General features: G+C 40.6%; 1 protein-coding gene across 1 annotated transcript in view; it reads right to left on the bottom strand.

Moving 5' to 3' along the window:
• Positions 1–211: 211 nt before the first annotated feature.
• The window catches only part of LOC135493879 (uncharacterized), a 38,014-nt gene continuing 13,395 nt past the window's right edge, over positions 212–24,830 (bottom strand). The window contains exons 2-5 of the mRNA XM_064781520.1: positions 21,965–22,099; positions 13,152–13,269; positions 8,552–8,902; positions 212–2,343 (exon numbers count right to left, since the gene is read on the bottom strand). Coding sequence (XP_064637590.1) covers positions 2,158–2,343; positions 8,552–8,902; positions 13,152–13,269; positions 21,965–22,099 — 790 coding nt within the window. The 3' untranslated portion in view covers positions 212–2,157. The remainder of the gene's footprint in view (positions 2,344–8,551; positions 8,903–13,151; positions 13,270–21,964; positions 22,100–24,830) is intronic.

The raw sequence follows: 24,830 nt of genomic DNA on the forward strand, positions 1-24,830 counted from the left end.
AAGTAGGTGCTGAAAATAAATTATAACTGCGTGTATGTACATTGTCTCTGAAAATTTGTGCATTTTCTACCTCCTCTCCTCTTCTTTCTCCTTGGCTCTCATCATTTCGTAGTATGCCTTGGCTTCCTTCTGTTGTAATGGGGTCTGGTTCTTCTTCATGAAGATCTTCCTCATCACTGGGTTTTGGTGATCCTTGAGGGCACCACTTGCCCGGAGTATACGGTTTTTTGCCTTACTGTCCTTTATTTCTACTATCATTTTCTTTGGATAGTCTTCGGTTTTTCTGCCAGTTCTCCTGATTTTACCAAATGTTACCTCGTTTTGATCAATGGCATCACAGATTTGTTTGAACTTCTCTCGGTCTTCTTCAATTCTGAGTTCAGTCTCCTCCTGCTCGCTCTCCGGGACGTTAAATACCACTATACTGTCCTCTCTCTGGCTTCGGAGTTGAATCTCACGTGCACTTTTGGAAACCAGTGCATCTTGTGCATCTTTGTCAAAGGTTGAACTACTTGGCATTTCCGCTATCTGTAGTTTAACTTCATCTTTAATTTTATGAGGTATTTCATTTACTTGTTCTCGAATGATAGTGAGGCTGTGTTCTAACACACTTTGTCTCTTTTCTAGTTTAGAGTAAGCCTGGAGAAGTTTACCGGCTGATTTATTGCATTTATGACAGTACCAGTGAATACTACTTTCCTCATTTGAGTTTTTCTTTAGAAAGGCATAATTCTCTACAGATACATTTTCACAAATGGCATGGTGCCAAAATTCACACAGTTCACACTGAAGTGCATCTTGCTCTTCTTCCACTTTGTTCTTACAAGAGCCACAGTTTACGTGTTCACTTTCAATTACAGATTCATCATTGCCAGATTTTGAGCTTTCCTTATCTTGTAGGTGAATGGAAGATCTTGATCCTCTACGCTGACCTTGTATACCACCACTGGCACTGGCCATGGTAGGGAACCGTATTGCAGTACATGCTTTGCATAGAAATTGGTCCCCTTGGGCATATGATACCCCTTTGGTTGCTTTACAGTCTTGGCACTTTGGTGGCATTTTATATTCTAGCTTTGCAATGAACACTAAAAACAGTAACAGTCACTGAGTCAGTGCAGCATTTGGCCTGACTAACCATAAAATTTGAAGCTCAAATCACAATTTAATTACCAAACAGCAGTCAAGCAGCAGCAAAAAAGCCAGGAGCGATTGTAAGCAGCATGCATACAGTAGATTATATAGTCACTACCTTACCTCAATTCCTATAAGGCTTCTCTATTTACTGATCTGCCAATGTGGTATTGAACATAAGCATCCTATCCTATTTGGAACTTTACATGTCTAAGATCGTGCAATGCAATCCTATGCACGTACCGCACCATTTCTAGTGTATACAAACATGACCAAGAACAAAATGGCGAACCGCGAAAATACAATCCTCGAAAGAGCTGTCAGACACTTGATCCATGCAAACTGTGAAAAATACTGGACCGATTTCTTTTCAAATTCTGCAGCAAATTATTCACATCGTTGACTTGGAGATCTGATGGTTTGATGAATCCAGATTTAGGTTTTTCATAGGTTTTTTAATGTTTTAGTTCGCAGAAACTTGATCGATTTTAAAAGTGCGTCCGAACCCCGCGCATGCGCAATCTATCTCTACAGACTCTATTGTAGTGACCATTTATCTATATAATTACTGCTTAATTTTGCATACTTAGATAGAATTCAAACTGTTTTCATCATTCAAATAATATGTAATCCCACCCATGCAATTGACATTGAAGAGGCCAAAATGGCCATTGCTGGTATATCTTCAGAGTTCTTCCGGAATTATTACATTTGTTGTCATACATTTCATAACCATGCACTCAACAGATCTGGACTGATCACCCAAATGTGTGAACTGAAATATAGCTTTTTATACTTTCTACTCCGGATTGTTCTCAATTCTCTTCCAACAACTAAACCAGATTGTTGACAGTGAGCGAAGGTGCTACCTTAGTTGACAAACGGATGGACAAGCAGTGACACACGATGGACAAGATGGGATGACACAACGCCATCCATGTGAGCTATTTGCTCACTCAAAAGATACAGAGAAGCACTGGGTTGTATCACCCCTAAATACATAACAATTCCAGCTTTCAGTAATCATTGATCTGAAAGGTATGATAATGTCAATAAGATGTAATCTATATGTCTCCGATCATGATGATTTAATAAATCATATGGTCTGGAATAATACACTGTTGCTTTTTCCTCTTCTAAGGACTGAGCTGTGTCTTGCTGGAGTTTCTGTAGATGCATTTCTGTCATATGCAAGCATGTCATACGAACCTGAAATTAAAAATCAAGAGGGGTAAGAGCTGAAAATATCCTGAAGTGCATTGCTGGATTGTGTAAATTCCCGTCTTTGCATGTACAATCTCAAACTTAAAAGTTTCAGGACATTGTATGCGGTGATGGAATTTTGAATACTCAACAGCAAATAAGTACACAGACTTTTGCCTCAACTGTTGAACCGAGCAGGTGTACTCGACATCAGCTTTTGAGTAGGTCAAAATCTGTAATACCACATATACCCAGAAATGTGAAGTAAAAAGGGAACATAAGTATATTCCCTCGTAACTTACTATGAATGTGACCTGGCTCTTCACACAGAAAGATGTTCCTGTGGAAGTCACCAATATCATTGAAATGCATCATAGATTTGTGAAGAATTTGTCTTTTGAGTCTTTTCTGAACGAAATTGTATGAATAGCATAGGCATGATGGATCTTGGTTGGTGCTTGCATGGCTCATAATGATGACCCTTGCTTAGGCATGCCTGGTCAGTTGCTGAGGTAAGGGTGATCTCAGCTTAAACTTTAAAGCTGAACTGCATGCACAAAACCAGAGCGTCCCATGCGGCAATAGTAAGAAATTCAAACTCAACTGTTGAACCGAGCAGGTGTACTCGACATCAGCTTTTGAGTAGGTCAAAATCTGTAAAACCACATATACCCAGAAATGTGAAGTAAAAAGGGAACATAAGTATATTCCCTCGTAACTTACTATGAATGTGACCTGGCTCTTCACACAGAAAGATGTTCCTGTGGAAGTCACCAATATCATTGAAATGCATCATAGATTTGTGAAGAATTTGTCTTTTGAGTCTTTTCTGAACGAAATTGTATGAATAGCATAGGCATGATGGATCTTGGTTGGTGCTTGCATGGCTCATAATGATGACCCTTACTTAGGCATGCCTGGTCAGTTGCTGAGGTAAGGGTGATCTCAGCTTAAACTTTAAAGCTGAACTGCATGCACAAAACCAGAGCGTCCCATGCGGCAATAGTAAGAAATTCAAACTATCGAAACATCCTTCTGAATACGGCCTGAAACATGATAGACCTCCAAGGCTTCGATGCGCTTGATTTCACAAACCAGCAAGCTGCAGGACGATGCAGACAGTCTCGGATAATTATGGAAGAGAAAAAAATAAAAAATCTCCAGGGATTCGAACCCGGGAACTCGGGCTCAGAATACGAACGCTCCAACCGTCTGAGCTAGGGGGGCTTTCTTGAACTGCTGCCAGCAAATATATCTTATAAGTATGGCGATTATGCTTTATTTTTGCAAGACGAACAAGAAATTTTCTCAAGTACATGTAGGAGAAGAAGATACCACGACAAAGGTGAACATTGCTAAGAGAAAACGTAGACTCCGCATACATAATCACGCACAACAAAGAAAAAATGACTTTCTTCCTGCAGTTGACAACTGGAAGCCGCTCAAAGATGTTGAACAAAGATTACACACAAATTTTTGCACATTCTATAAAGGCGTATTAAACAACAGGCATTTCAAGCAGCCCAGTGGCCTTGAGGATAAGAGTGTTGGCAAATATGAAATGGCCAGGGCCATTGTGCTCACCTCATGTGGAGGAAAGATGGATAAAGAGCATGGTATTGTGTCATGTAGTGTTAGGTTTAATGTAGGTCCAAGCAATTACAATTTCCCCAAAATGGCCAATTTACAGTACATTCGACCTCTGTGACCTTGAAAAGTAGGTCAAATCAAAGAAGACCCGGGTGACACATTGAATGGTTGTTAGAATTAGATGTACCTGTGATATAAAATTGGTGCCAATCGGGCAAGTCATTACTAGGAATAATGGCATTTTGAAGAATTTAGGATTTGGCCCCCTCCCTCCCTGGAGGCCAAACGGCAAATCAGATCGCACCAAACTTCAGTACCTGAGATCACCTGACCAAGGGGTACATGTGTACTTAATTTGTGATCAATAGTCAGTGCAGTTAAGAAACGTGCCATAGTTACGGCCTGACGGCGAATTTACGCCATTTGACCTCTGTGACCTTGACAAGAAGGTCAAATTAAAAACCTGTGTGACATATACTGTATGGTGGTTAGATGTACCCATGATATCAAATTGGTGGCAATCGGGCAAGAAGTTAAGGAATAATCACATTTTTAAGGTTTTTGGATTTTGCCCCCTGGTGGTCAAGTGGTGAATCATATTGGACCAAACTTCTGTCCCTGAGATCACCTGACTAAGGGGTAAATGTGTACCAAATTTGGTATCAATAGTCATTGCAGTTTAGAAACGTGCCATCGTTACATCCTAACGGCCAATTTACACCATTTGACCTCTGTGACCTTGAAAAGGAGGTCAAATCAAAAACCCGGAGGATATATGATGCACCTTTGCTAGAAGTACCTACCATATTTTTTTCAAAATTTCCCGACTACTATTAAGGGAGATATTGCATATTTTCACTTTTAACGTTTGGCCCCCTGGTGGCCAAACCATGAAACGAATTGGACCGAAACTTGGTCTCCAAGGTGTCATTACATAAGGGTACATGTGTACCAAGCTTCAACTCAATAGCTCTAACAGTTACAAAACGTGCCCTGCTAACGGACGACGGACGACGACGACGACGACGACGACGACGACGACGGACGACGGACGACGGACGCCACGGTATGGGATAAGCTCACCTCTGCTAAGAGGTGAGCTAAAAACCAGAGGTCTCGAGTTCGAGTCCCGATGAGAGGACCTTTTTATTTTGTTCCTTCCAGAATTTTCTGCGAAGGTCCCCACCGTCCCACAGCTTGCTGGTTTGTGAAATCGAACACATCGAAGCATTGGATGTCTATCATGTTTCAGGCCGTATTCAGAAGGGCCTTTCGGTTGTTTGAATTTCTTACTAGTGCCGCATGAGGTGCTCTGGTTTTGTGCATGCAGTTCAGCTTTAAACATTTCTGGTTGAAAGGGAATAGGCCTATGTCAGCAAATTTGGCTGGTACTTTGTATGGCTGAGCTTATTATTACATGTATGGAAACTTCCCAAATACCTGTATACCTGTCCAAAGGGTGACTTCTCCAAGATTGTTATGATCTTGGTTTAATGTTCTCACCATGCATTAATTAGACAGTAATTAGACAAAAGTCATCGAAGAGGTGTGGAATTTGTGTTTCTAGAAGTGGTCAGTCTACCAAGGTAAAGCACTCGTCCTTCTTGGTAGATGCTCAAAGATTTCATGCACTTCCTCCCAACCCAAGTTAAAAAGTGACTAGTCCCGAGCGTCGGACTAGCAGATTTTTTTACCCCTGTCACACAGTGAAGGTCTCTTGATATATTATCGACCTTGCATTTTATGACCTGACCTGCTTACACCTGAAAAGTTGAAGAGTTATTTTAGTGTGCCCAATAGGTGTCACATTAAATTTGAAAAGTCTAGGACAAACAATGACGAAAAGTGCCACCTATGCTGACGTTTTTGAGTTTGACCTCTGACAAATCAAAAACCCGTTAATTATATGATTAGTCTCATCGGAAGTATTGACTGTAAAATGTTATAGTTTTTGCTATCAGCATTCATGAAATATTGACATAACAAGGTTTTCAAAGATGTTCGTCTGGAGAAATTGTTTTTTTTCAGTTTTGGCCCCCTGGTTGCATATCATATTGGACCAACATTTATTGTCCGAGGTTATCTGACTTAGAGGGTCATGTGTACAAGGTTTCAAGTTCTTAGCTTCAGCGGTTAGGAAACATGCCATTGTTACACTAAATAGACAATTTTATCTATTTGACCTTGAAAAGAAGGTCAAAACAAAACTCATGAGACATGTTATGTATCCTTGCTTGGAGTACCTACCATGACAATATCATCGAAAACACGTCACTCGAATATTGCACCTTTTACCTTTTTTAGTTTTGGCCCCTGGTGGCCAAGCTGAGTATCAGATCGAACCGAAATTCAGTGTCGGTGATATCATGACGTAGGGAGTCATGTGTACCAAATTTCAAGTTCATAGGCAATGTTTTAGCAGTTAACAAACGTGCCGCAATTACACTCAAACTTCTAATTTACCACATTTGACCCGTCACTTTGAAATTTGGTCAAATTTAAAACCCGTATGATATGTTATGTACCCTTGCTAGGAGAACTTACCATTAAAATTTTATCAAAAAATGAAATGGCCAGGGCCATTGTGCTCACCTCATGTGGAGGAAAGATGGATAAAGAGCATGGTATTGTGTCATGTAGTGTTAGGTTTGATGTAGGTCCAAGCAATTACAATTTCCCCAAAATGGCCAATTTACAGTACATTCGACCTCTGTGACCTTGAAAAGTAGGTCAAATCAAAGAAGACCCGGGTGACACACTGAATGGTTGTTAGAATTAGATGTACCTATGATATAAAATTGGTGCCAATCGGGCAAGTCATTACTAGGAATAATAGCATTTTGATGAATTTAGGATTTGGCCCCCTCCCTGGAGGCCAAACGGCAAATCAGATCGCACCAAACTTCGGTACCTGAGATCACCTGACCAAGGGGTACATGTGTACTTAATTTGTGATCAATAGTCATTGCAGTTAAGAAACGTGCCATAGTTACGGCCTGACGGCGAATTTACGTCATTTGACCTCTGTGACCTTGACAAGAAGGTCAAATTGAAAACCTGTGTGACATATACTGTATGGTGGTTAGATGTACCCATGATATCAAATTGGTGGCAATCGGGCAAGAAGTTAAGGAATAATCACATTTTTAAGGTTTTTGGATTTTGCCCCCTGGTGGTCAAGTGGTGAATCATATTGGACCAAACTTTGGTCCCTGAGATCACCTGACTAAGGGGTAAATGTGTAACAAATTTGGTATCAATAGTCATTGCAGTTTAGAAACGTGCCATCGTTACATCCTAACGGCCAATTTACACCATTTGACCTCTGTGACCTTGAAAAGGAGGTCAAATCAAAAACCCGGAGGATATATGATGCACCTTTGCTAGAAGTACCTACCATATTTTTTTCAAAATTTCCCGACTACTATTAAGGGAGATATTGCACATTTTCACTTTTAACGTTTGGCCCCCTGGTGGACAAACCATGAAACGAATCAGACCGAAACTTGGTCTCCAAGGTGTCATTACATAAGGGTACATGTGTACCAAGTTTCAACTCAATAGCTCTAACAGTTACGAAACGTGCCCTGCTAACGGACGACGGACGACGACGACGACGACGACGACGACGACGACGACGACGACGACGGACGACGGACGCCACGGTATGGGATAAGCTCACCTCTGCTAAGAGGTGAGCTAACAAGACACTTATAAGAGAGATATCACACTTTTTAGGTTTCAACGTTTGGCCCCCTGGTGGCAAAGTTAAGAATCCGATTGGACCGAAATTCAATGTCAGAGGTCACCTGACCTGGGGAGGGGGTCTTGTGTACAAACTTTCAAATTCATGATCCTATCGGCAGGACAAGGAACAGCATAAGGACGACGGATGACGGACACTGCAGTAAAATAATGATAATAATAATAATAATAATTATAATATTGAGGTCTTATATAGCGCTATTCCATGTTTGCCTGATCAAAGCGCTTTTGGGATATCATATTATTACCCCGGTATCCACAGAAATTAATCAGGGGCTTCAAGGAACAACCAGATGGCGCTCACTTGAACTCGACCAGCAGGGGAACTAAGCAGTATTGTATTGTATAGGCTCCCCTACAGTGAGTCAAAAAGAAGATTTGTAAGCACTGTCATTGCATAAATCTACAAAATAAAGTGTTTCACATCGGAAAAGTTGGACAGACTGATGATTAGGCCTGTGAGGCACTCATTTTGAAATCACTCTTTTTTCCTAAAAAAATTAGCCCAGCACAGGTGGCGAATTTGCCAGTAGCAGTGAAAGGGTTAAACACCCTGTATTCTAAATATTGGAACAAATGGAGATTTTGAAACATGAGTTTTTATACGACAAATACTATATGTTTTTGCAATGATATTTTTGATTGTAATGTTTTATCATTATTATTTGGCCAAAACTGTTCACCCTAACCTGTAGTCACAAATATCTTAAGTAAAAATGTCCTGAATATTGTTATCAGTGTTCTGAGATATCTGACAAAATAAGGTTTTCCAAAACGGGGCTAAAGATGCTCCATTCAGCCATTGTAAAGATGCTTCATTCAGCCAACACCCAACCCAACTAAACATAAGTTTAATTACCTTTGTGGCTTGAACTATCAGTCCAAACATACAATTTTTGTTGCCCAATTTTTGCAATGCAGAAAATGGGAGTTCAAGCAAGAGTTCAACCGCATGCTGCCCACAGAGTTGGCTGTCTAGTTCACAAGCTGAATTGGGGTCAATATTTGAAGAACTTCTTCCTGCCTCTTCTTCTAAACTGGGAAGAGTAACCGTTGCAGCTTCCTCTTTAACGTCGCTTAGTTTACATCTTTTCAACAAGGATTGTCCAGAAAGATCTTCATCAGTGTCCTCATTAATCTGGGGTAGGCCTCTGTTACTTCGTGGCATCCGTACATCTTGTTCCTCAACCATGTTTCCAAACCGTTTAAACTGCAAAGAAGACCAAGTTCTATCAAAATTACACCAACGTATCAGAGCTTCATAAAAACAGGCCAGGCATTCATTTTTCTCTCCTATGAGAGAATCAAATTGAGAAACTTAAGGCTCAATTCTGTCATGTCCATGCAGGATTGTCTCCAAGCCCAAATGTGATTCAGTTGGCAATAATTTTGACATCAGGCATGTCTCAATACAGGTGGTGCCTGGTTTAGTCAGACCAACCACATGCTACCCAGGTGGTGCTGCAGCAAAAGTCACAACCCCAAGGACTAACAATGTCCCTTTATGGTCGGGTTGGGTCAGGGGCACTAACAATGACTAGTCATAAAGACACCTGCTGACATCATGTGGATTTTCTGACAGAGACCAATTAGTAGACATAAATTAGGCCTATGTCAATAGACAGGGCTTTCCAACTACCTTAAGCAGGTTGACGGGGCGACAAAATGAACGAGGGGGCACCAGAAAACCGACAGGCTGCCCCTGCTGCAAAAAAATTCTTGGCGGCACAAATAAGATGTATTTTTTTCTCCAAGTCAAGAATCAGATCGGACCGAATTCAGTGTCAGAGGTTACATGACAAAGGGAGTCGTGTGTACCAAATGTTAAGTTCATAGCTTTAGCGGTTAAGAAACGTGCCCTAGTTACACTCAAATGGACAATTTACGCCATTTGACCTATATGACCTTGAAAATTAGGTCAAATCAAAAACCTGTATGATATGTGATGTATCCTCGCTAGGAGAACCAACCATAAAAATTTTCTTGAAAACAAGTCACTCAAAAGAGAGATATCACACTAGGTTTCCACTTCTGGCATCCTGGTGGCCAAGTAAAGAATCAGATTGGATTGAAATTCATTGTCAGATGTCACCGGAACTGGGGTGACCTGTGTACAAAGTTCATAGCTCTAGCAGTTAAGAAATGTACCACTGTTTTTTAAACAGGATACGGACGACGACGACACAACAGACAGTGAGACACAGCGGTGTTGTATAGACTCCCCTACAGTGTGCCAAAGACTTGTTAATCGTCCAACAGCCTGTCTGGTCTCAAGGTAAAAAAATGCTACACTCAAAGCCATACATACTCTAAAGACATACCACCAAGCAAAGTGTCTTGTCAAAGGAACAATGCGTATGAGTATATGCTGAGCCTGTAAGGCTCATCTTCTTTGCGACATGTGACTCATTTGTCGTGGTGGGGTCACATATGTGACCATGGCCATATCTTTTATTTGTCTCCCTCACTGGAATGTTTGAGATATGAGACAATAATTGGCTCAATCAGGTATTCAGAGCCAACTTGCAGTGTTATCACATGGAATTCTATTCTGGAGAGCAGGGCAAGGATGGAGGGTTCTTCCACACTGTTGCTTTAATTCAAACGACAGGAGCGGCTAAATTTCAGGTAACCACGAATTCATGACACTTTGACCATTTGCTTTCTCAATGAAAACAATTTCAACCTACCAGCAGCTTTTTCTACAGCAATGGTCATAAGACACGCCAGAGTTCCTACACTAGATGGACTAGGTTAAGAAGTAACATGTCACAACCTAACACTACACCTCATCAGGTGGAGGACACAGACAGCAAATAAGTTGTTCAGTGTCCCAAGAGGATAGTCTGGGAAGGACAATGTAACAACCTTTTGTTACATAATGATGGCTGTTCAGTCTCTGGTCTCCTGAGAAGGACATCTTGAAAAGGGAGAAAGTTTAACCACTTTTTTTCTCTTCACTCTGTCATCAGATTAGGTAGATATTTAGAGAGGGTAAAAAGGTGTCAAGAATTCTGTCCATTATGTCATACTTGTAAATGCAGAATGGAGGCAGCTAGCAGCTGGAGTTTTTACGAGGGACATCGGTAGGAGCAAGTGGTGGACTTAATGCAACACATAGCCATATGCACAGTTACCGAGTAAGGTACCTGGGTTTTTGATAATAATTAAAACTGGCTCCTGCCTGTGGTTTCCCTAGATGCTATCGTCTATCTATATCATTCATTTCATGCTGCTGACTGAACAAATTAACAACATAATCAACCATTGGTAACATGTATATGATTCGACTTGACACCGAGACAACTACTGAGGCAAACAAAGAAGAATTTGTCAGAATGTCTATGCACAATTTTTTCCATATGATCAAAATGTACACCACCACCATACAGTATGAGAGTATCAGCAGTCTCTGGACACCATATTTTCTGTGTTTCCTCATATTTCTGTTCACATTCCCCAATTCACACATAATCAACACGAAATTCAGCTTGAACTCGCAGAAATTATGTTGAAACCGATGAAATGGACCGATTATATGGGATCTTCTGGGGGCTCGTACTAGAAATCTACCACTGTGTCCAACTCAAAATGTTGATATTGGGTTCTTTTCGCTTTTGTCTTTGGATAGCGAAAAGCTTGATTGCTGTCATGATCAAAGGATTATTGAAGGGAAAGATATTTGAAGCGTACTTGGCGATACTGGGAAAATGTACCTTGCGCTAGATTTCGAATCAAAGACTGAATTTTGATTCGAAGAAGATTTTCGTGAAAATAAACAGTGAGATGCTCCTTGGTATCACTTTCATGCAGCCATGTTTGTTTACGTCACACACGTCTATCATTTCCCGCGTAAACATTTTTCTTTTGGGGGACTCGAAAATTAAAATATTTCATGACGCTATTTCCCGCTAGGCGCCGTAAGGGTGAAAGTGGTAAGAGAAATGCTTTATTTGGCGCTGTGATCGCTCCCTGACCGGCTGACTGATTGTAAGGTACACTAACGGATTATGTTACGACTCATTGTATAGAGTCAATTACCGTTAATAGTTAAGTGTCACAGAATGCTTTGTCACCCGGACACTGAATGCTTTGTTTCCCGAATATTTTGTCCTTGTCATTTCAAACTTCTGCCCCAGTCATGGTCTCTGCATGAGTGCTGCACCATAATACCTCAGAATACAAAGGAGCTTAAAATCTTTCAGAGGGAACTTTTGCACTTCTACTTTAACGCCAGTTAGCCAATAGTTACATTCGAGTTACCAGTGCAACTCACAAAACTGCACGACTCGTCCCCCTTCCAGTATTATTAGAATAGATAAGATGAAATGGCCAGGGCCATTGTGCTCACCTCATGTGGAGGAAAGATGGATAAAGAGCATGGTATTGTGTCATGTAGTGTTAGGTTTGATGTAGGTCCAAGCAATTACAATTTCCCCAAAATGGCCAATTTACAGTACATTCGACCTCTGTGACCTTGAAAAGTAGGTCAAATCAAAGAAGACCCAGGTGACACATTGAATGGTTGTTAGAATTAGATGTACCTATGATATAAAATCAGGCAAGTCATTACTAGGAATAATGGCATTTTGAAGAATTTAGGATTTGGCCCCCTCCCTGGAGGCCAAACGTCAGATCAGATCGCACCAAACTTCGGTACCTGAGATCACCTGACCAAGTGGTACATGTGTCCTTAATTTGTGATCAATAGTCATTGCAGTTAAGAAACGTGCCATAGTTACGGCCTGGCGGCGAATTTACGCCATTTGACCTCTGTGACCTTGACAAGAAGGTCAAATTAAAAACCTGTGCGACATATACTGTATGGTGGTTAGATGTACCCATGATATCAAATTGGTGGCAATCGGGCAAGAAGTTAAGGAATAATCACATTTTTAAGGTTTTTGGATTTTGCCTCCTGGTGGTCAAGTGGTGAATCATATTGGACCAAACTTCGATCCCTGAGATCACCTGACTAAGGGGTAAATGTGTACCAAATTTGGTATCAATAGTCATTGCAGTTTAGAAACGTGCCATCGTTACATCCTAACGGCCAATTTACACCATTTGACCTCTGTGACCTTGAAAAGGAGGTCAAATCAAAAACCCGGAGGATATATGATGCACCTTTGCTAGAAGTACCTACCATATTTTTTTCAAAATTTCCCGACTACTATTAAGGGAGATATTGTATATTTTCACTTTTAACGTTTGGCCCCCTGGTGGCCAAACCATGAAACAAATCGGACCGAAACTTGGTCTCCAAGGTGTCATTACATAAGGGTACATGTGTACCAAGTTTCAACTCAATAGCTCTAACAGTTACGAAACGTGCCCTGCTAACGGACGACGGACGACGACGGACGACGACGACGACGACGACGACGACGGACGACGGACGCCACGGTATGGGATAAGCTCACCTCTGCTAAGAGGTGAGCTAATAATGAGACCCTTACCTCACCAACGGTTATCACAAGTAATTTATCACCCGAGTACATTCCATACTGCATATCTGGTCTTGATTTTACACAGGCACCCATAATATTCATTGTGCGCTCAGACGATGATCCAGGCCTGAAAAATACCACATATATTTTTAATCAGAATGAAAAGGCCAGGGGCTATTGTGCTCACCAAATAGACATGCTGGTTTAGAAACATGGTACATATATAGTATATCAAGGTCAAATCAAATCAGCATGACATGTGATGTATCCCTTCGTGGCCAGGTCGAGAATTACATTTGACCAAAATTTGGTGTCTGAGGTTATCTGACCTAGGGTCATACGTACCAAGTTTCAAGTTGTTAGCTTTAGCGGTTTATATTGGCGCTACATTTGCAGGAGCGTATGCTTACGCTGACGATATTATTATTTTATGTCCAACAAAGTTTTCCTTGTCGGCCCAGCTAGATATAGCAGTTCAGTTCTCAAAGGATTATATGATCAAATTCAACCCAACCAAATGCCAACTCCTATTTTTTCAGTCTAATAACAAAACAGTGGGTGATATAATAACAAACTTTCAAGACATTGGGCTAATGGAACTGCTACCCACCTAGGAAACATCATAGGACCAGATTCTCAAGACAAAAATATTCTTAAGTCTATATCTGATTTTAACAGAAGGGTCAATGTCCTTTTGTCAAGGTTTCATTTCTGTAATTTTGAAACAAAGGTTAAACTTTTTCAATCGTTTTGTATGTCCCTGTATGGTTCCGTTCTGTGGGACCTCGGAGATAGGTCTGTCAACCTTTTGTATACCGCATGGAGAAAGGCGGTCAGAAGAATTTTATCTGTACATCCTAGAACGCACTGTGTCTTATTACAACATTTAATTTTGTCAAGTCCGATAGAGGCTACTCTCCACAACAGATTTCTACGTTTCATGAGCAGGTCATCGGAAACAAATAATAACTACATTCAAATAGCTTTTCAGTTGGCATTAGATGGAAGCTCGTCCTCTGTGTCTAACTCTATCTCATAAATTACTAATTTAATTGGGGCACCGCGTTCTACAATCGGGAACATCGACGCGGTGCCATACGTTCATCCTTCAGAAGCTATTTTGGTTCGGTCAAGTGCCATTAGGGATTTCCTCCATTTACTAGATACAAACCGCGGGGATGTAAATATAAAAACCATTGTTGATTTTTTGTGCACTGAGTAGCACCCTGTAACCTGTATTCTGTGGAGTCGCACCTGCACCATTTTTTTGTATCACTGTGCATAATTTGTAATCATGTTTGTTTGTCTAGATGTGTAAATGTAATTTACATATCGAATAAAGATACCAATAATTATAATTAAGAAACGTGCCATAGTTACACTCAGCCATTTGACCTCTTTGACATTGAAAAGTAGGTCAAATCAAAAACTTATAAGACATATGATGTATCCATGCCCCTGCCATATAAATATCATCGAAAAAAAGCAACATATATTGCACTTTTTACCTTTTCTGTTTTGGCCATCTGGTGGCCAAGTCCAGGATCAGATCACACTGTTATTTGGCATCAGAGGTAACCTGACATAGGGATCATGTGTACCAAATTTCAAGTTCATAGTTCAAGTGGTTAAGGTAGATAGCAATCATGTAAACTGGGAGATTTTTAGACCTGGACTTAGTCTTAGTTTTATCACTATGCTGGCTTTATATTTCAAAATAACCATTGAAAATATATTCATTTTCCTTAAAGCTTAGAAAATATTCCACCTTCTGGGGTCTTCTTCAAACATATAGAACTATTCCATCTTTGACCAGGTTGCCATAGAAACCAGACATTATATCAAAAACCATTGATACCTCAGTATTGCCATTAAGTGAATACCAGCCATCATAGCAAGTTAAAACTCTCCAGGATTGCTCTTTGGACATCGTTGAACCAAACAAATCGCTTAGTTTTTCATTTTATGGAACATCCCCCCCCCCTCCCTCCGCCTGAGGGCCCTTGTGCTTACCGTGTAGATATTTGGTGGTTAGGAATTCATCCTGGTTAAGAAACTTGCAACATGTATAGTATATAGGTCAAACCAGAGTTGGTATGACATGTGATGTATCGTTGCTTGGAGTACCTACCATAAAAATATCATCGAAAACAAGTCACTAATAAGCAACATATTGCACTTTTACCTTTTTTAATTTTGGCCTCCTGGTGGCCAAGTGGAGAATAAGATGAGATCGAAATTTGGTGTCCGAGGTAGCATGCCGCAGGGATTCATGTTTATCAAATTTAAAGTTCATAGCTTTAGCGGTTAAGAAACGTGTACACTCAAATTGCCAATTTACGCCATTTGACCTATATGACCTTGAAAATTAGGTCAAATCAAAAACCTGTAGGATATGTGATGTAACCTAGCAAGGAGAACCTACCATAGATATATTATCGAAAATGTGTCACTCATAAGAGAGATATCACACATTTTAGGTGCCTGCGCCATGGGTATAATGCTAGTAATTATATAATATGCCAAGAGTGTGTCGTTTCTTGTGGCAAAATTAACAATCATAGGCTACATTACTGCCAAATACACACTGACATCACAAGCTTTTCTGTTGAGTTTTGATCGCATTTAATTTGATATATATGGTTTACTTGTGCCGCGACCAGTGTTTTCTCCGACGTCGGCATTAAATAGCCGATTCTTTTACCAAAGACTTTACATCCTGACTCACATGCATTTGCGTCACCACTATTGAGCTCCACAGGGCGAGTGCTTTAGCAATCTCAAAACATTGTGGGTCAAGATGATGAGTGACTTTACTGCTGTGAGCCATGATAAAATATAGTACGCCTATTCTCACTATGCAGAACAGTTGGAGTTTTGAAAAAATCTTTTGCGATGCCTTTGGGGTAACCGAGATTCACATAAATGTACACTGGAATACCTTCCATTGATTATGTTACGTGCGTTATCAGTGGGAGTGTGATAGTCAGTCGATTTGGGAATGTTGAGCTCTTATTTACATGTGGCTCTAGGCTGTGGTTATAGGCTCAGTTGCAATGGATGGCGTTGGGAGTGAGAGACCAATAAAAATTTGTTCCTAGTACAGCGTTGCAGATCGAACCTTTTTTAATCAAAATGGGCTGACCGAGACTGGCACACCCTAAGAACAGGGGCCATATTTACGAAAGGCTCGCAAAGTTTGCGAGCATGCAAATTGCAAAGCCATTTTTCATATTAAAGGCCACGACTCCTGCTTTTATGATTGCATGACATGTACAGATCCTCAAAGAGTAGACTTAAAGCTCCGCATTAAATCAAGTTTGATCAAAATTGAAGCACCCAGTCCAGAGATAAAGCAAGATTAACTGTTTTGTTTACATGTTATGTAACAGCCTTGGTTAGGTTTCTAAGTGAAGTCAGGCGGCAAGTTTACTGACATAGATCAGACTGATGTTTGATTTCTTACTATAATGGTATAAATTTGTCTGTATTACCTTACCTTATTATAGGGTATATCGAATGTCAATGAAAAACAGACTTCATATATCAATTTTAAGAGCATTCATTGATATTTGTCCTCCCAAGTAGGGCAATAGCCTGATCTACATCACAACTTTTGCTGAACCCGCCGCCTGGCTCTAACAAGCCAGTTGCTAGCCTGATTAGGTAATCAAGTTGTCAAACACATAAATGGCTATATCTTCAAAATGGATGGAGCTAATTGCATTGGGTTTTCTGTATTGTGTAAAGTGTTAGGTACACTTTTGAAATCGTCTTACAGCAGAAAATGGCAAAATACCTGGAGTTATGGCCTTTAATGAAAAGCACACATCGCTAAACCTACCCTAATTTTAGCGACCACGCAAAACTTTCGCAATGCAAACGCAAAGTATGCGCAGTATTTATGAACGGCTCGCAAAATTGCGATTACGCAAAGCACCTCGCAAACAGCTCAATATTTACGGGAGCGCCACAAGCTCCCGCAAACTTTGCAAGCCTACCAAAATTGCGTTATTTTGTTCGGATCTTTGAATTAATAAATGTATTTCTTAGCAAGTCATTGTGGCACATTTAAGAAAGCATGGTTTTGATGCTTTGTTGCTTAACTGAAGTCATTTAACCTTCTCAATCGTTTTAACGTATATGTATATAATTTGTAGTGACAACGTTTTACTAATAAATGAAATCCATTGTTTCTACTGATTTCTTTTCATCAAACCTTATTAAAAAATTGTTTGGAAATACTTTCTTCTAATGAAAGGTAAGCCAATATCTCTCCGGTTCTAAACAGTATTTTTTTTCATACTACTAATATGCATAGCATCAGATATCCAATGGATATCTAATAGCATTCATAGAAGTTGACCAATGCTTCTATTTAGCAATTATCTCCATTGATCAGTTCATTTAGATGACTAGGCCTTGTATGCTGATGCTGACTAGCTTTAATGAAACGACCAGGGGCCATTGTGCTCACCGTATAGATATTTGGTGGTTAGAAATTAATCCTGGTTAAGAAACATCCTACATGTATGGCATATAGGTCAAACCAAATTTGGTACGACACGTGATGTATCCTTGTTTGGAGTACCTACCATAGAAAATCATCGAAAACAAGTCACCAATATTGCAAAAAGCGAGATATTGCACTTTTCACCTTTTTTTACTTTTGGCCCCATGGTGGCCAAGCCGAGAATCAGACCGGATCAAAATTCGGTGTCAGAGGTAACATGACATAGGGAGTCATGTGTACGAAATTTAAAGTTCATAGCTTCAGCGGTGAAGAAACTTACCATAAATACAGTAGAACCTCCCTAAGGACACCATCGGGACTGACAAATGCTGTCCTTAATAGAGAGGTGTCCTGATTAGAGAGGTCAAATTGAATGGAAACAACCAATTTGGGAACAAAACTAGTGTCCTTAATGGAGAGGTTGTCCTGAATAGAGAGGTGTCCGCTAAGGGAGGTTCCACTGTACATTCAAACACCCAATTTACACCATTTGACCTCTGTGTCTGTGACCTTGAAAATTAAGTCAAATCAAAAACCTGTAGGATATGATGTAACCTACCATAAACATATAATCTAAAACAAGTCACTAATAAGTGAGATATTGCACTTTTTACCTTTTTTAGTTTTGGCCCCCAGGTGGCCAAGTGACCTAGGGTCACATATGTACAAGATTTTCAGTCAGTAACTCCAGCCGTGACGAAACATGTCACTATTACCTACTGTGACCTCTGTGACCAACACCAAGTACGAACCTTCCAGGTCAAGTGGTTAAGAAATGTGCCACTCTTTTGTCAAAAGTTAACCACGGATGACGATGGATGCCACAGTATCATATAACACAAGCTCCCCTGAACGGTGAGCTAAAAAAATTATGATAAAATGAAATGTCCTGGGGACATTTGTGCTCACCTGGGAATGATTCAGTGGTAGATGAAATGAGACATGGAGGTTAAATTGACTTTTTTAGTATGACAAAATGTGGCACTATCAATGACACTTTTAGAGTTCGACCTCTGTGAATTTGATAACTAGGTCAAAATTAGGTCACAATTGACCATAATTGGGTCAACTTGTACAGATGCCCAATAAGTGTCTACGTAAAAATCTGTCACAAATAGTAGTGAAACGTACCTGCTTCAGTGAAAGTTGAGTTTGACCTTTCTGACCTTGGAAACTAGGTCGAGGTCAAAATGTTATAAGGACTATGTTAAGCTTGATCATATCAATCAATAATGCACATTTGAAGATACCAAATGTGAAGGTTTCTTGATATATGACAGAAATTGAGTTTTATGACCTGACCTACTTACATATGAAAAGTAGGTCACATTGACCTGAGTTTTTGTTCATACATGTATGTACGGATGCCCAAAAGGTGTCTACATATCAAATTTGAAGAGTCTGGGATAATCAATGATGAAACGTGCCAACTTTGCTAAAATATTAGTGTTTGACCTGTGGAGAGCTCCATAAATATGGTGCAGGTCGGTACGCCACTCCGCAACGGACGAGGTTGGTGATCCTGTAAGTGCGGCTTTCTGACATGTTTCGGTATGGCGACCCGATATGGGCTTAATATGGACTATTCTAAGGTCTGATGCGCCGAAATCTCAGCTTAAAGATTGTTCTTATGCTGGTACAGAAGAAAACCTTCAAATGTGGGGAAAACTTTTTTGAAAATGCTGTTGATAAACTTTTTACCACAGAACGTGAAACAGGATGATCGCATGTAATCAACGTTTATCAGGGAAGTATGATGAATAAAAAACTATATCGTTGCAAACTCCAAACCTCAATGGTCTCATCGCTTGAAGAATCAATTCAGAAAGTAATTACTGTAAGTTAGGCTGTAAATATGATTTAAATGAAAGCACGTTACTACAATAACGAGGCGTATGCAGTCGGTCGGGATTAGTTTTTCGAGCGAACGCTACACTTGCAGCAGATGATATAATTCATATTAAGCCAGTATCGGGTCGCCATACTAAAACGCGTCTGAAAGATGCATTTACCACAACAGATCAACAACCTCGTCCGTTGCGGAGTGACGCACCGACCCGCACCGTATTTGTGGAACCCTTCGCATTGGGCAGGCCTTTTTACGCCCAGTGGTTTCAACTTTCTAGACTCAACAATGAGCAAATGTGCCACACTTGTTGACAGACGACGGAGAAGACGTAAAGACATAAGCTCCCTAGGTGAACTAAATGAAATGGCCAGGGCCATTGTGCTCACCTCATGTGGAGGAAAGATGGATAAAGAGCATGGTATTGTGTCATGTAGTGTTAGGTTTGATGTAGGTCCAAGCAATTACAATTTCCCCAAAATGGCCAATTTACAGTACATTCGACCTCTGTGACCTTGAAAAGTAGGTCAAATCAAAGAAGACCCGGGTGACACATTGAATGGTTGTTAGAATTAGATGTACCTATGATATAAAATTGGTGCCAATCGGGCAAGTCATTACTAGGAATAATGGCATTTTGAAGAATTTAGGATTTGGCCCCCTCCCTGGAGGCCAAACGGCAAATCAGATTGCACCAAACTTCGGTACCTGAGATCACCTGACCAAGGGGTACATGTGTACTTAATTTGTGATCAATAGTCATTGCAGTTAAGAAACGTGCCATAGTTACGGCCTGACGGCGAATTTACGCCATTTGACCTCTGTGACCTTGACAAGAAGGTCAAATTAAAAACCTGTGTGACATATACTGTATGGTGGTTAGATGTACCCATGATATCAAATTGGTGGCAATCGGGCAAGAAGTTAAGGAATAATCACATTTTTAAGGTTTTTGGATTTTGCCCCCTGGTGGTCAAGTGGTGAATCATATTGGACCAAACTTCAGTCCCCGAGATCACCTGACTAAGGGGTAAATGTGTAACAAATTTGGTATCAATAGTCATTGCAGTTTAGAAACGTGCCATTGTTACATCCTAACGGCCAATTTACACCATTTGACCTCTGTGACCTTGAAAAGGAGGTCAAATCAAAAACCCGGAGGATATATGATGCACCTTTGCTAGAAGTACCTACCATATTTTTTTCAAAATTTCCCGACTACTATTAAGGGAGATATTGCATATTTTCACTTTTAACGTTTGGCCCCCTGGTGGCCAAACCATGAAATGAATCGGACCGAAACTTAGTCTCCAAGGTGTCATTACATAAGGGTACATGTGTCCCAAGTTTCAACTCAATAGCTCTAACAGTTACGAAACGTGCCCTGCTAACGGACGTCGGACGACGACGGACGACGACGACGACGACGACGACGACAACGGACGCCACGGTAAGGGATAAGCTCACCTCTGCTAAGAGGTGAGCTAAAAAGATGTCACTTTTACAAAATCTCAGTCATAGATTGCATAAAGCAATGTAAAAGGTCCTGGTTGACATAGTTTCAGGTCCATATCTGTAAAAATTATTTTGTTATGAATTATCTAGCATTAAAATTATCAAGTTGAGAAATAAACCACGAAAGGAAGAAACGTCTGTACAGCGCTGCCGTCTGGTGTTTGAGGCGGAAAACAATCAGCACACTCGGGCACCAAGACTGGAGGAGGTCAAATTCACCAAGTTTGCAGTTGTTTTAAATCGGGTTTTGGGGGTGTTAAAGGGCTACTTCCAGTGGAAAAACCCAACTTCCAGTTAAAGGAGATTGTTACAAGGTTCCCCAAAATAATGGTGGTTTTTTTCATGACTTATGCTTTTGGATATCTTAAGTTATTATGTGTCAGGGTTTTTTAGGACTGGTTTTGGAAAAACGATTTTTTTAAAAATTTTCATGGTTGCTATCTACCTCTAAAAGAAATGTGCCATAGGTACACTAAAATGGCCCATTTACGCCAATTGACCTCGATTCAGGATTGATTGAGGATGCGCCATATATAAAATTCTATTCCTACGCCACTTGTTCTCATTGAAATATTTCAATGAAGTATTCGATAAGAGTAGACAAAATAACTTCCAGTTTAAAGGCTTCCTGCCAAATTATTTTATCCACAAATTGCTAAAATTTTAGTATTTACCATGTTTACTATTTCATGTATTTATTTCATTCCAATCCTAAAGCAAAAAAATATACCTTATTTTCAAACTTCTTCTTATAATACACTGCATGTAGGGGGTAAATCAGCCAAATCAACCCACATATGACAGAGGAGCAAAAGGATGTTGTCCTGCCCCCCCCTCCCATATCTACATGTTGCTACATGAACGGTAAAAACACAGCTACAGGTAAGGGAATGATAGGCATGCCAGATTGAAAATTAAATGATAATCACATGAATGATGAAAACTTACATTAAAGTCAGACCACATAAATCTGCATACCGCTGAAACACATTCACAAACATCCCTTTGTTTGGTGGTCGACTGATATCAATTCCAAGAAGGGTTTGCTTTAGGACATTCAGGAATGTAACCACTTTTCCAAGACTGAAAGTGAAATGTAAAAAAATGTAATGATGTCAACAGGCCAATACATGCACGCGCCTCAAGCATTTGGATGTGACAATAAAATGAACATTTAAGGCTCACTGCACTTCATGTAGCTTAAACATTGCTTAGTTGCTAAAGCACCTGGAATATCTACACAATCATCTTAAAGGAAAGCTATGGGAATAAATTAATGCAGCAGAATCAAATATTTTTTTAAACAAATACATACCAAGTTACATGACAAACAAATACTCTACACCAAGAATATGATAAATATTCCTAGATAGTGCAGAAAATTGCATTTAATAAGCAGTTTGTGGGGGTAGCCATGTTTGTTCAAATCTTCCGGGTGAATGACGTCATGGATGCAGTGGGGTTTTTTCATGGTTATTTTGAGACTGGCGAGTACTACTCGTTTCCAGACCTTTTTCTGCCCTGGTACCTTGGAAATGGTCTGCGGCCAATCACTACGCATGCGCAGTTACGATCATAAGTCAATGGGGGCTTTGTCATGTCATTGCACATGTTGCATGTTTGTTGAAATGGTCGACATTGTCATGAATGTTTTGACATTTGTTTGACAGATGACAGATCATTTAACAGATTTAGAGACTACAGATTCTTTATCTATCTCATAGTTTCAATGCATTTTCGCCATGCCACATTGCATGATCCCATTTTGTAATAACCAGTCGGGTTTTACAACTGGCATTCGTTACAAACAATGGCCTCTGAATGATGAAGAACTTTCGAAGAAATGGTTCCAACAAATCAGGAGAGCTGACCTTGTTTACAAAAAGAAAAAGTGGACTCGAAACGACAAAGTTTGCGAGCTACATTTCACATCTGATTGTTTTGAGACGGAGAGTCAACTGAAGGCAACATCGTACGGGAGGGCAGCGACCCTCAAAACATATATCAGAGATGATGCTGTCCCGACGCTCATTCTGCAAGAAAACTTTAGGGATAGGCCACTGCCAGTTGATGATGATGATGGGACTCTGGTTGCCACACCTCCAGCATGTCCTGATCCTGTGGTGCGCGGTAGTATTGATTGATGTAGTCTATGTGCTTTAGCTATATTGGCTAAGGCTAGCCTAATACTAATAGCTGTTTGCTCATCCGTCATGAACAACGCCAACACTGGCAACAGTCTTAATTTCAAACCTTTCAATAGAGAACAATCGGTGTAGATAGTGTAGGCATGGAGTCCGTCTATTAGGCATAGCCACTAAGTCTGACTGCTGACTCTTTCTTTTTCAGATGCTTAATTCTCTATTAAGTGAATCAGAATCTTCAGAGCAGCCTTCATTTACCACACATGCCACAGTAGACTCATGGAAAATTAGAACTGGCGTCTGTCGTTCGATTTGCCAGGATACAACTACCTGCAGTCCAGCAGAGGCAGTTTGTTCCTTACCGGATAGTGATGTGTTTCCGTTAACGTGTACATCAGACGTGTCAGTGCAATGGTGACATTGGGCAAGATGCTGATGTCGCATGGTTCCATTGAACAAGTTGACCATGATCACACATATTCCAAGGTACGTTACCTTTTCCCAATGGAGAAATTTGTGATGGTCATACAGTAACTACTCATAGTATGCCGCGTTCACACTAGCGTTTTAATTCGCATTTAAACCGAATTTATTGCTTAATCCGGATTAAGCGTTCAGACTAGAGGCCCCTTAATGCGGATTATATGCGAATTAACAAATACGGTTTTAAATGCGTATTAATTAATTCGCACTTACTTAATCCGCATCAACATTTGCGGTATGAACGCCGTAGTGCGCATTAACGTGATTTACCGGGTAGTACAGCGTACGGGCATGCGCATTGCTAACTAGATCACTTCCTTCCGTTTTTTCCACTGGAGATCAGCACGAGGTTTCATCAGTCAATTTTCAGCCCCGATTTACATGATTTATGAGTGATAACAGGTGATCATGGCTGGTAACAATAAGCGAGGCCCTGCATGGACGGCGGTAGAGCGATTGGCCCTCCTGACGATCTGGAGAAACGAAGATATTGAGGGTCAATTGCAAGGCTGTCACAGAAATGCCAATGTGTACAGCCGCATTGCGGAACTGATGATGGATCAGGGCCATATACGCACGGAAGCCCAGTGTCGAATTAAGTTGAAGGCGATGAAAGGGGATTGGGCAAAAAGAAGAGACAACATGGGGAGATCTGGTACGTCAGGCGGGCGCAAAATACCGGGTGGATATACCGACGAAGAATGGGATATCCTGGATGAGGTAATGGGTACCCGACCCATTCACAATCCACGACATGTGGTGGACACAATGGTGCGGGGTGCTGACGATTTTCAAAGGCCCGATGACCACCAAGAAGAAGATGAAGATGAGGAACATGAAGTTGACGACCTCAACGAATTCGATTTGTCAATGGAGAGTAAGTTTAATTGCCATCACCAGCTGATCACACTGCTGATCATCATTGGAAGGCTAGACTGATCATGCTGATGTGCTAGCTGTGCTGTGCATCCCATGACTTCACACATTTGCATACTTGCTTTCCAAAATATTACTGGCTGGCTGTACAAGTACTGTAGTAGAAGGGAGCATGTTTTGTGTCATGACCTATATGACCTTACATAGGCCTACCCCCCCCCCCCCCAACCCTTGCTCCTTTTGGTTGGCAGGATGAGCGAGGTCCAATTAATTTACGGTAGTCGCCAGCTACATTAAGCTATATGGCGATT

This window comes from Lineus longissimus, chromosome 9 (assembly GCF_910592395.1).
Source record: "Lineus longissimus chromosome 9, tnLinLong1.2, whole genome shotgun sequence".
Lineage (NCBI taxonomy): Eukaryota > Metazoa > Nemertea > Pilidiophora > Heteronemertea > Lineidae > Lineus > Lineus longissimus.